This window comes from Hyperolius riggenbachi, chromosome 1, assembly GCF_040937935.1.
Source record: "Hyperolius riggenbachi isolate aHypRig1 chromosome 1, aHypRig1.pri, whole genome shotgun sequence".
In the NCBI taxonomy this organism is placed as follows: Eukaryota; Metazoa; Chordata; class Amphibia; order Anura; family Hyperoliidae; genus Hyperolius; species Hyperolius riggenbachi.
Genome location: NC_090646.1, coordinates 634,783,722 through 634,796,711, shown reverse-complemented (window position 1 = coordinate 634,796,711; position 12,990 = coordinate 634,783,722). Strand labels below are relative to the sequence as shown.

The 12,990-nt window shown below is 45.5% G+C and overlaps 1 protein-coding gene across 4 annotated transcripts in view; it reads right to left on the bottom strand.

Moving 5' to 3' along the window:
- Window positions 1-12,990, bottom strand: part of PDZD2 (PDZ domain containing 2) — a 467,120-nt gene that overhangs the window by 22,358 nt on the left and 431,772 nt on the right. For 3 of the 4 annotated variants that reach the window (XM_068251259.1, XM_068251261.1, XM_068251262.1), the window contains 2 exons: window positions 8,210-8,314; window positions 4,005-4,275 (listed from right to left, as the gene is read on the bottom strand). In XM_068251259.1, coding sequence (XP_068107360.1) covers window positions 4,005-4,275; window positions 8,210-8,314 — 376 coding nt within the window. The remainder of the gene's footprint in view (window positions 1-4,004; window positions 4,276-8,209; window positions 8,315-12,990) is intronic. The other variant, XM_068251260.1, reaches the window with a different exon arrangement.

Sequence of the window (12,990 nt, the reverse complement as noted above, 5' to 3'; positions counted from 1 at the left end):
TGAATCTCGACTTGCTGAGTCTTTTTCTGGGAGGTAAGTCCGCCAATACCTTGCTTTTTAAACAGTTATTAGCATATTTTAATCTATTTTGATGCCTCTGTTCCAGCCTTTCAATTACCAGTAGTCCACCCTTGGTGGAGGGGTTATACCACCCCCCTTTATTGTTGTTTTACAACATCTACAAGAGAGGGACATCTTAACAAGAGTGGGGTCCAATCTCATCTCCATACCCATCTATAAAGTGGTTACCTTGGTGGTAACCCATCTTTGTATTATCTCACTATATATACATACAGTTATTATATTGCCTAACTCAAAAGCCAATATTGCCTAACTTAATATCAGGGTCTTTCAGTTGTCTCCTTTTGTCTCACATGGCTGGCTATAGGCATGGAATATACATGAACTGTGCCAGGTCCTGTAACTGCCAAAGGATAGATGCCAAAGTGCCCCTCCCACTTCTTATGGTCTGGATAACATACAATATAGAAGTGTAGGAAATAGCACTATGAATACATACATGACTAAATCCATCCCCTCCAAAAAAGTATCATACTCTTTGTTTTTATAGGATACAGGTTCACTTCAAGAAGCCATGCCGGTTTAAAAACGCTGAGAGCCCCGATAGGTTGATTCTGATTTGGCTTAATAAGCCAGAATTATTAGAAAGTGAAAGATGGTGGTGCTCTTGTTGTGAATAATAAAGCATAGCTGACACATGAGACCCCGAGACGAAGGACTCAGCAGGCCTCAGACGAGAGACAATGGCCTCCCTCAGCATTTTCCTCAGAACATTCCAGGCGGGAAGCTAAAGACTTCAACCTGTGTAAATAGTGGAGTATAAACGCCCAGCACAAAGCGGTGCTCCTAGCAGCGTGTGCAGGCTTCGGGCGTGGCACATCATTACACTTTAATGTACAGAATGAGAGGAACCTTCCTGTGCTTTGTACAAGCTCAACGCTGCTTGTTCTCCAAGACTAACAGGGAAAGGTATTAAGCGACATCCGCGGTGAGGCTGGGCCTCCTTTGCAGGCCGTCAGGGGGATTTATATTAGGTCTGCAGGAAGCTGTGAATGATATGGAAGAGGGCCAGGCAGGTCTGCAGATTGTGAGAATATTAAAGGATCAAGACAGTAAAATATAGCTTTACTTATTAGGAGGTGATGAAAGGACGTCGTCAGGACTTTGGAATGTTTTCTGATATGTACTTATTTTCAATGGGTCAGCAAAAAGAGGAGGTTTTCCAACAATGGAAGGTGAACTCCGGCAACAAATCTTACTGCAGGCTTGCGTATCTAAAGGCTCATACATACAGTACCTACATCCAGCTTAATGCACAACCAAGCGCACAACTTGACCAACCATGCAACAAGTTGTTTACATGACAAGTACGTACACACACGCCAACCAACTAAACAACCAACTCACTTAAATACTATGCGCGAAAGCTAAATGACAAATTGCACATATCCGCATTCAAAAAACAATAAAGTTGTTCAAAAGACTTGTACACACAGTCCAACCTACCCGATAGTTGGTCAGACTGATGCTCCGGTTGGATCTGGCAAACAACCTGTTCTCAGTTGGTCATCTGGTTGTTTGCCACCTAACCCAACTTCTCTTCCTAGTTTGGAAGATTGTTGGTAGGTGTGTATGAGCCTTTAGTGCAGAGTGTAGTGCTTGAACCATTTCTCAATTTGTTTTAGGGTTATGCATCACAAAGAGAGTCGCATTGCAGGGTCGTTTCAGCCGAGCGCAGGCCAAGGCCATTCCCATCCTGCTCTGTCGTGCGCCACACCGTCCCTCTGCCCCAGCATAACGACAGAACACATTGTTAGCAGGCCCGGTTTTACATCACAGGAGACTATAGGCACATATGTCCTGCTACCCTAGACTTCACCCTCCATGAACTGTCAAACCCCTGCTGAACCACACCCACAAGTTTGCCGACTAGCTCAGTTGTCACTTCTCCCTTAATTCCCTTGCCCATCATAGGTAGGTTCAGGTGTTCCTTAACATTAGGTATCCTCTGTATTAAGTAGTAAGTGGTGCCCCCGACTGAAGAGAGATCTGGTCAGTGGAATGCCAAGAACTGAGTGAGTAACCGCTCATTTACGCTTTGCTCTGGACTGCATAGGGAAGGAGGGAGGCACTTGGGGAGGGGAAAAGGCCGCCTTTCCATCATCAGGCGCCTGTAGGCTCGTGCCTACAGTGCCTTATGGTAAATCCAGCCCTGATTGTTAGTCTGTACAGAATGCTGGCCTGAACTGTGACCTGAGGGATCAGGTTCCAATCATTGCGGGTGACAGAAATAGTACTTGTGCATGCATCCTAGTGCAAAGGCAGTCTACAGTGTGGCATGTAATGTAGTAGCTTATTGGCATCATTAGCTGAAGCCTTCCCTAATGTCAGTTACTGGCGACAGAGCAATACATGCCTCCATCGTCAGCGACACCATAGACTGTCACGGATCCATGGACATAGCAACACCACAGACTGTCACTGAATGGACAATGTTAACTACACCACATGCTGTCACTGAATGGAGCCATGGACAATGTTAACAATACCATAGACCACTGGTGGTGAACCTATGGCACACGGGCAAGAGGCAGAACTCAGAGCCCTCTCTGTGGGCACACATGCTGTCTCCCCAGCTAGTGGTGTAGGGATCAGATGATTGCTACCAACACTGGGGGGCACATCTAGCTACTTATATTGGGCGCTTCTCTTGCTACATATACTGCTTGGAGCCACTGTCTTCTACCGTGTACTGGATAGGGTACCTATACTGGGGGCCTCTCTGGCTACGCATACTGAGGGGGGGGGGGTGCTACCTAGGGATTCCTAATACTGGTAGCACCTCTGGTTATGTATGCTGGGGGACTACCTAATATTTGGGGGTACCTATACTTACCTATACCTCAGTATTTAGGTTGAATTGCCATGCTGGCACTTTGCGATTAATAAGTGGGTTTTGGGTTGCAGATTGGGCAGTCAGTCTCGGAAAGATTCACCATCGGTGCCATAGACTATTACTGAACGGAGCCACGGAGCGTCAATAGGGCGGACTTCTTGCGTGTTGCGGGCCGCTGTACACATGTCTGATTTAAAACCCTCCCCCCGGCTTGTACTACCCGGGGCCACTGCAAAATGTTTGGCAGCATAGCAACTCACCTGTCCTGGCCAGTGTGCTGCTCTCGCCCTCACCTCCACTGGCCTCATCTTCTCAATGCCCCATGCATGCCATTACGTAATAATATGGCTCCCTGCGAGGATGAAGACAACAGCATACGAACTAATGGAGCAATGTGGCGGCCGGGACAGGTGAGTCGCTATGCTGACAAAAAGCACTATAAAGTTGAGGGGGTGATCTAAGAGTCCCGGCAGCTGACTTGACAGCACCAGCTAATTTGTAAACATAGGATGTTAATACTTTGTCTGCTTTCATGAAAGCAGGAAGTAGACACACTGCAGATTTATTGCAGGGTTTGTATCAGCTGTAACGAAGAAATGTTTTTTCTTTAAGGATTATTATGCTGAGGTTTATCTTTTGGAGCAGAGAGGAAGTTTTGAGTTCAGGTCCGCTTCAATGAGACTGCCACAAACGGGCAGATAGAAGCGGGCGTCCCGGCAAAGGAATGTACTTGGTGACAGCAGTCGGAACGCTTTGGCCACGGTAGGGAGAACTCATTTTGCTGAGGCTGGAATTCCCGGCAGTGAGACTGGAGGCGTTTCTGGACACTAGTCATAGATTTCCACTCAGGCCTGTCTGCTGAGTGCAGAGTTTTGTGTGTGGAAGTGCAGCAGAGGAGTGCTGTGAAGCCATTAGGCAGACAGGACAGTGAGCCGAGCCAGAGGAGAAACCCAAGAATGATGGCTGGAGGAGAGGAGGACTGCTGATGGAGTACATATCCAGAGACTGCAGGAACGTCTCCTGGAGATAATACGAAACAAATGTGACTCATTAATACTTTCCACATGTCCTGGGCTTCACCTCCTACCTGGTTGTGTCGCCATGGAGACCTCCCTTCCAGAGGCGGAATGCCTCCCTCCCGTTGCCGGGGACTTGTCTGGCCGGCTCGGCTTCTCTCGGTCGCTCTCCTTTCGGATGACGACGACGGCCTCTCTGTGCAGCTTGGCTCGGTGCAGAGCGCTCAGGGCGTCGCCGTGGGCCGCGCCAAGCAGCGAGCAGCCATTGATAGACAGTATGCGGTCACCTCTCTCCACAGTCACGTCTCTTGAGGAAACGGCCTTTGAGAAAACTCTGTGCACCTGAAATGGGACATTTATAGCATTACTCAAACAACAATGGCACGTCCAGATTTAAAGTCGTGGTGTACTATTAACTTCCCTAAAGGTCCGTACACACGCCGGACTGCAGTCAACGACGGGTCCATCGTCACCTCCCGCTGGGTGGGCATTCCGCCTGGCAGATCGCTCAGAAACAGCCGTATCAGTCCGCCGACAGACGGTACACACGCCGGACTGTCTGCTGAAAACCCGCCCAGCGGGAGGTGACGACAGACCCGTCGTTGCCTGCAGTCCGACGTGTGTACGGACCTTAACACAGGTTATTTACCCTTAAAAAGTAAAGCAATTTTCACATTTCACGCTTCTCCCAATTATTTGCCAAATAACTTTATCACTACTTATCACACCTAAATGATCTATACTGTATATTGTTTTTCATGGGACAAACAAGACTTTCATAAGGTGGTAATTTTTGTTAAGAATTATTTTATTCCTTATGCATTTTTATGAAAAAATAAAATAAACTATTTCTCAGTTTTCAGCCATTATAGTTTGAAAATAAAAAGTGTTACTGTAGATAAAACCCACAATCTTTTAGTTGCCCACCTACATAATATTTTAGTCGCCTATTTGTCCTACTTATTACAACATTGAAATTATGTTCCTAGTACAATGTACGTTGACAATATTTCATTTGGAAAGCTGTGTAGCAGTGGTTGTCACTGCTGCGGCAGAATCCACGCTCTGCTTTTGTTGCCTGAAAAAGATACAAAACTAATGAACCTTTGAACTTTCCTGCAGTAAAATCTCATTGCAATTCTTATCTCACTGTTTTTCAGCTCTTTTGTCTTCTATTCACTGTTCAGGAAACTAGACTGACAAGCTGTCGCAAGCGCTTTTGCAAAGAATACAAGTTTTTTTTTTAAAGGGGCCCATACAACTAACGATTTTCCCGCCGATACACAGCAGATTCGATCACTGTGATCGAATCTGCTGTGAAATTGTTGCGCAAACGCAAACGATTGACTTCCGCCAGAAATCAATCGTTCCTGTCAATTCCCGTCAAGCAGTCCGTGCGGAAGATTTTGCTCGATCGCCGGCGGGTCGGGAGTGCGTTGATAGCGGCGTTTGAATGCCCGGCGACCGACGCTAGCGGCAATACATTACCTGCTCCGGCCGGCGCGTGTCTCCGATGTCACCGCTGTCTCTTCTCCGCTGGATTCCGGTTCCGGCTGGCTACTTCCTGTCCCGGCAGGAAGTTTAAACAGTCGAGCGCCCTCTACTGTTTAAACTTACCCGGACAGGAAGAAGTGAAGCCAGCCGGTCTGGAACCCAGTGGAGAAGAAGACAGCGGTGACAAGCACCGGCCGGAGCAGGTAATGTGTGCGAGGGGCAGCGGCAGCACCACCACCACAGATTGTTGTGAACGGTTTCAGGCTGAAATCGATTCACAATCTGTTTGCAGTAAAGGCAGCCATACGATCCCTCTCTGATCAGATTCGATCAGAGAGGGATCTATCTGTTGGTCGAATCTGATGGCAAATCGACCAGTGTATGGCTACCTTAACTCTTGGCATAATGGTAAAATAAAGGGACTTCTGATTTCTTCGTAGGGATAGTACTATATGTGTACATGTTTATCTCATCGTGTCATTTCTGGTGTGCTTTAAGCAAAGGCTAGAGCCACTCACAGGAGTATTAGGGGGAGTAAGTGGGTGATGTAGCAGAGGGTGCTTTGCAAGTAAAAGACACAGGAGGCCAGGGCTCGAAAATCAGTTCTTCCTGTTCAGTAAGCCAACACCTATTCAATGAGGAGACCTTGGGCAAGACTCCATAACTCTGCTACTTTCACCGCTACTTAACACTTAACATTGGCTTACTGAGCCAATCAGTCATCTTACTAAGCAACTATTGCTAAAATTTAAAATACATGCACTATAAATTACTTTTTTCCTATGTTGCTGTCACCTACAGTAGGTAGTGAAAATCTGACAGATCTGTCAGGTTTTGAACTAGTTCATCTCCTCATGGGGGTTGCTCAGTTATTTATCTACAAAAACACTTACTGAATGGTAGTTGTAAAGTCCAACTGCCCAAATAGTTTGCTAACGAGTATGGAAGCCGGCTGACATCTTTGTATAGATTTTTTCCAGAGAATGATTTTGCAAGAACAAAGGTAATCTCACATGAGGAAATGGATTTGTCCATAATCAGATCTGCCAGCATTTTACTACCTACTTTAAGTGACAGCAACATAGGAAAAAAAGTAATGTACAGTGCATTTTACATTTAATATGTACAGTACGTATTTTACATTTTCACAGCAGTGGTCCTTTAAATCCACAGGGACAGCCATATTATCCCAGGGGAAAAGCACATATAGAAGTAGATAACTACTTGTTCTACTTATATAACATGTGTTGTACTGTCCATGTTTTGATTTCAGTGAATTTGATATAGTAAATAAAGAGAATTCTGTTTCAGGCATGTGCCATCTTAATTCCCTCTAACTGAAGCCAATCCTGATGTCATTTCCTCCCTTACTTTTTTCGTCTCCTAGAAATTGCACTGTCATAGCTAGCTTGCTTTGTAAAGCAAGCACAGCATAGATCAGATTTCAGCAGCTCACTGAACCGCCCTCAGCCAATCAGTGAGGAGCAGGAATGTGGGAGGGGCGAAGACATGCTTCCTTCTCGTCAGCAATGGAACAAATAGAGCAAGGCTGACTGAGATAAGATTTATTACGATAAAAATTATTTCTGAATAGATTGGAGTGCTTGCAATGCAGGGTGAGGCTGCAGGCTGCATAATAAACACAGAGCAGTGGGTAAAAGGGATTTGATTTTGTGGCTGACAATCTCTCTTTAAAGGACAACTGAAGCGAAAGGGATTTGGAGGCTGCCATATTTATTTCCTTTTAAAGGGAACCAGAGAGGAACGCTGGTTAAAACCAGTAAAAGCTTTTATACATACCCGGGGCTTCTTCCAGCCCCATACGCATGGATCGCTCCCACGCCACCATCCACCACTTCCTGTATCGGCGGTACCGGGTCACGTCACTTCCGGCGGACGCGGCCAACTGTCCGCATCACAGGGGCTCCCTCCATACCCTTACGCATGCGGCTGCGCAGTATGCAGCCTCATGCGTACTTATATGGAGGGAGCCCCCTGTGATGCGGACAATTGGCCGCGTCTGCCGCCCGACAGACGGCCCGACAGGCGGTAATGACGGGACCCGGTGCCGGCGGATCCAGGCAGTTGAGGACGGCGGCGTGGGAGCGAACCGTGCGTATGGGGCTGGAGGAAGCCCCAGGTATGTATACCAGCTTTCCCTCAACGTCTCTGGTTCCCATTAAGCAATACCAGTTGCCTGGCTGTACTGCTTATCCTCTGCCTCTAATACTTTTAGCCATAGACCCTGAACAAGCATGCAACAGATCAGATATGACAAGATTAGCTGCATGCTTGTTTCTGGTGTGATTCAAACACTACTGCAGCCAAATAGACCAGCAGGGCTGCCAGGCAAATGGTATTGTTTAAAAGGAAATAACTATGGCAGCCTCCATATACCTCTTGTTTCAGTGTTTCAGTTGTCCTTTAAAACATTTCAAAACTTTAGGTACACTTTAAATCCTTTGGCAGATTGGTTTCTGAAGATCCCCTTCCATAGACAGAGGTGGTTTTGTTGCCTGCGCAGAGTACATTGCCATTCAGCTATTACACCTAATGCTTAAACCATTCGTGGGAGTTATGAGCACAGGCCCTTTCCCATCAGACATATTTATGACGTGCTGTTAATATGTGACTGCAGCTCTGTCTGGCCACAGCTGGGCAGGTGTCGGTTCTGCCTTGGAGAGTAATTGGCCAGGCAGGCGGGAGGCTGATGGCCGCTGCATAATACATAATGGAGATTTAGATCCCAGCTGCAGGGAAGACACACGTGCACATTACTTACAGTGACCACTTTCTGCTCCAGATCCACTCCTCCGGCAATGCTGAAGCCCAGACCAGCACCTTCCTCTTTATTCAGCACCACAAAGTAGACATCTTCCTTCTTCTGCTGACAAACAACACAGACACACATCATTAGCAATGCTGGGCTCAGTCCCCAATCATATCACAGCATATTATTATATAGTGCTGACATCTTCCACAGTGCTGTACAGAGTATATTGTCTTGTCACTTAAAGCGGACCCAAACCAAACTTTTTTTTAATTAAAAATATTTAGTTGCACCACTCTGACACATACAAAGATAAATAAACACTCCTTCAAACCTATGAGCATTTCAGTGCATGCTTTTCACCCTTCTCTTTTCATAACTAGTGTTATACTGGGGGCAGCCATTAGCAATTCCTCCTTTGCCAGACACCACTTACTCCATCAGTTTGCCGGATTTTGTCCCAGCAATTTGAAAAGAAGGGAGGGGTTTATATTTATCATCATGCAGCTGAAAAAAGGCTGCTATTTATTATTATAATTTAGAAAATAGATTTTATTTCTGAAATCTTGTATTTTTAGTTTGGGTCCACTTTAAAGGACCACTATTGCGAAAAAAGTAGGCAGTTAAAATCTGACAGAACTGACATGTTTTTGGCCAGTCCATCTCCTCATGGTGGATTCTCTTGGTCTTCTTTGTTTTCAACAGCATTTCCTGAACAGAAGTTGCAAAATCTAACTGACGAAACTGTGTGCAAGTGAGTAGGAAGGTTGGCTGGTGTCTTACTATTTTAGCAGGAAAATGCTGTTGAAAACAAAGAAAACCCTGAGAATCCCCCATGAGGAGACGGACTGGCTCAAAACCTGACGGCTCTGTCAATTTTTAACTGCCTACGATAGTGGTCCTTTGATTATCCCTCAGAGTGGCCCACAATCTAATCCCTACCCTAGTCATATGTCTATGTATGTATTGTACAGTGTATGTATCGTAGTCTAGGGCCAATTTAGGGGAAGCCAATGAACTTATCCGTATGTTTTGGGAAAATGGGAGGAAACTGGAGTGCCCGCAGAAAACCCACGCACAGGGAGAACTTACTTCTAAAGGGCTTACTTATAAAGCAAAATTGGCTATGATGATAGAGGTAGAAGTGCTCATGGTCGATACAGCCAGACAGAAAGTCACGTTTTGATCTGAACTGACCCGAGGAAGCAGGCAAGTACCTGCGAAACACTGTCTTTCATTAGCTTGACTAAAAACCTTTTACAGTTAGACTGGCCTAGTTCTTCAGGAGCGGTAAAACCAACACTATCTCTCCTTTTTAGACTGTTCTCAAGATTTTTATTAACATCTGGGCTTCAACCATTGTTATTTAAATAGCAAGCTTACTCCCTAACCCAGTGCAGTCCAGAATTCAACAACGTTTTCACAGACGGTCATAAAAGCATTACTAATGTTATCCTACATAGATTGTACATTTGTAAAAAGTCCCCTGCTGTGTTCCTGGGTGTACAATCTATGTCCATGATTTAAAGGGTTGCCAACCGCTGCGCCTGCATGCTCGTGCACAATCAGGTTCAACAGTGAATGATAGATGCTATTGCAAATAGCAGCAATCATTCAATAAAGTTATGCAAAAAAAAGTTCTACAAGTTAAAAAAAAAGTAAAGTGACAAGGTCACAATAAAAAATAGAGTTGTCTTTCAGTTCAGTTTTAGCCTGTTAACTTCTTTGTAACCCCTGTAATGCATACAGTTAAAAATGGTGCAGAGTGAAAAATGGCGCACCGTTCCGCCGATCATAAAAAGCTATTCACCGTTTTAATGTAAATACATTAAAACGGTAAACAGCGTTTTATAAAACATTTATAAGCAGAACGGGGCGCCATTGAAAAATTCAGGGTGGCTAGTGAGGTAGCGAGGGTCAGGATGGAGAGGCAGCGGGACACTAGGCAGCGGGGTGGAGGGAGTAGGATTAGGTGGAGGGAGTATTGGGTAGCATTGGTATACATTACCGTGTCCCAGCTGGCGATCGCTCCTTCACTTCATACTTCGCTTGCAGGAGTCCTGCATCCAGCTAATCACCATGCGGAAACTGAAGCTGCATGGTGATTGGCTGAATGCAGGACTACTGCAAGCTAAGTATGAAGTGAAGGGGCGATCGCCAGCGGGGATAAGGTAATGTATACCAATGCTACCCAATACTCCCTCCACCTAATCATCCTCCCTCCACCCCGCTGCCTAGTGTCCTGTTGCCTTTCTCCCCGATCCCTGCTGCCTAACATTTGTTGCAATATAAAACTATAAATATCGTTTTATGCCACTTTAATACTGTTGGCGCTGTGCGCCATTTTTGCCTGTTCCGCCTGTAATACCTATGCCTGTTTATACACCAGTAATGACTTGTTGTGATTGTTAGGACAGCAGTTCGGGGACCTAATGCTCTACAGATTTATTGGTCTGCCATTGCCTAGCAATGCATCTGTACAGTGCTGGGACCCCCAAACTGTCGACCTACCAGGTACAAAAAATATTTCCAATAGAAAGCCTAGATTGTCCTGAAAAAAAACAAACAATACATGTGATAAATAATGAAAAAAAGTTATTGCTGTTTTAATAGCAATACAGCTCGTGTCAAAATTGTCCGGAACACACAGTATAAACCCAGGAATTCGAAGGGGTTAAAGTGGAAAATCATAGTTTAAAGCGGAACTGAATATTAAAAAAAATTAAAGTGTTTCACTCACCTGGAGCTTCTCCCAGCCCCCAGCAGCCTTCCGCGCCGGTCCTCCACCATCCTCTGTTCTCCCGCCGCCAGCTAGTTTTGTTATCGTTGACGTGGCAAAGACGCCCGCACGCCCCAGCCATGCGTATCTTTCTTTCCGTTCTAGCCCACAAAAGCGTCCTGCGCTATTGGTGCAGGATGCTATAGCGAGGTGGAACGCAAAGAAAGATTAGTGTGGCTCGGGGCGCGCAGGCGCAGTTGTCGTCGACTTACAATGGCAAGGAAACTAGCTGGCGGCGGGAGAACAGAGGGTGGTGGAGGACTGGCGCGGGACAGGAAGGCTGCAAGGGGCTGGGAGAAGCCCCAGGTAAGTGAAACACTTTATTTTTTTTAATATTCAGTTCTGCTTTAAGTGCTGTATTTTGTGAAAGGCCTTATTCTAACCGAGTTCTTTTGTACTCCTTTTCCACAAACACCTGAAGACAGACGGAAATTCCTAAAAACCAACCTAACCATACCTAATTTGCACACTGGATTCCTAAAAACCATTCAGAATGGCTTGGTATGTAAAAAAAACATTCGCATATACTGTTTCGATAAAAAGCCGCACAGGGCAGGACTTCCTCTATGCGGGGAAACAAAACGTTACCTTCATTCGAATGCTGCTGCCAAAACAAGCACATAAACTGTATTCCACATAAATCGAGGAAATGAATCTACAAATTATGATGATAACCTTGTCAAAAAGAGAGATCATTTTTCCTACGCGAGACCCGATTATGACACAGGATACCCTTATCGGACTCTAAGAACCATTCTTTCTGAAGTTAAAGGGTATATTTACGTAAAATGCTGATTCTTGCTGAATGAAGGAAAGGCATAAAAAAATAAAATAACCACCATTAAAAGTCGCACATAAAGCAGGAATGAAACCGAAGAAAAATCTAAGCGTTTAGCCCCATATTCTCAGAACAAGTGAATGTGTGTGGAGCCCACAGCTGTAATTATACGAGGTTGTCCATATGGTTAATCGCAGCCCCGATGAAGAAGAATCAACTTGACCGCTAAGCCACAGCAAAAGAAAGACATAAAACACCGCAGATGTTACCCTGCCAACGCTGGACTGTATTTATTGCAGACAGTAACCCAACCCTGGCCATAAACCTCAAAATATTAGTAGCCGAAACATGGACTGTAAGCCACAAATGAGACGCATTATCATCGAGTGAGAGAAAGATTTACGGAGTCCCGGCAGCAGAAGGTAACGGACGTGGATTTGTCAAGCGAGGAGAAATGAGAGAGACTGAAATCAGAGCGCATTAAATGTAAACATCTAGTGATCCGCAATGGGGGTCGACGAGAGGCCGCAGTCTCATGGCAATCGCTGTACACCTTGGTTTATACCACCGAATCCCAAGATAATAATGTAATGTCTTTGACTGAGCCTGAGAAATAGCTTGCATACCACAAACTCAATATGACTAATGCCTCAGCAAATCGGGGATGGAAAATTCAACTGAATGAACTGCCAACCTTTAGTCCAAGCTCCGTCAAGTCAACACACTTTAGAATGTTTAGCGTCTGAAACCCATTTCATTAGTTGTCCCATTAATGTAGCAAATTTTTACCAGGTGTTCCACACTGTGGCCATTGTATCTCAAGACCCTTTTGGAAGTCTGCATACATGTCTAGTAGACTCTGAGGGGCTTTTCACACTGGTGCGGTGCGGTGGGTCATTTTACCGCACCTCACTGCTATGCCAATGAAAGCCTATGGGTGCTTTCATACAGCATGCGGTGCACCGGAAGTCGCCAATGTACCGTGAGTGCATACCTACATTGCTGCGCGACGCAGGCGGTTGAAAAAATTCACTCATTGGCGTAGCGGCGAACATGAACGCAAGCGTATTTTCACAATACGCTTCTGTGAACGTCCGTATTTCCAAAACAGGAAGTGAGCGCAAGTGAGCATCACTTCCTGTTTGGCTTTGAGCCAGAAGGGGATTACCGCATATTTAACGAGGTAATCCCCGGAGGCATGTTTTTGATGGTGCGGACCACACTGCTGACCCCAGC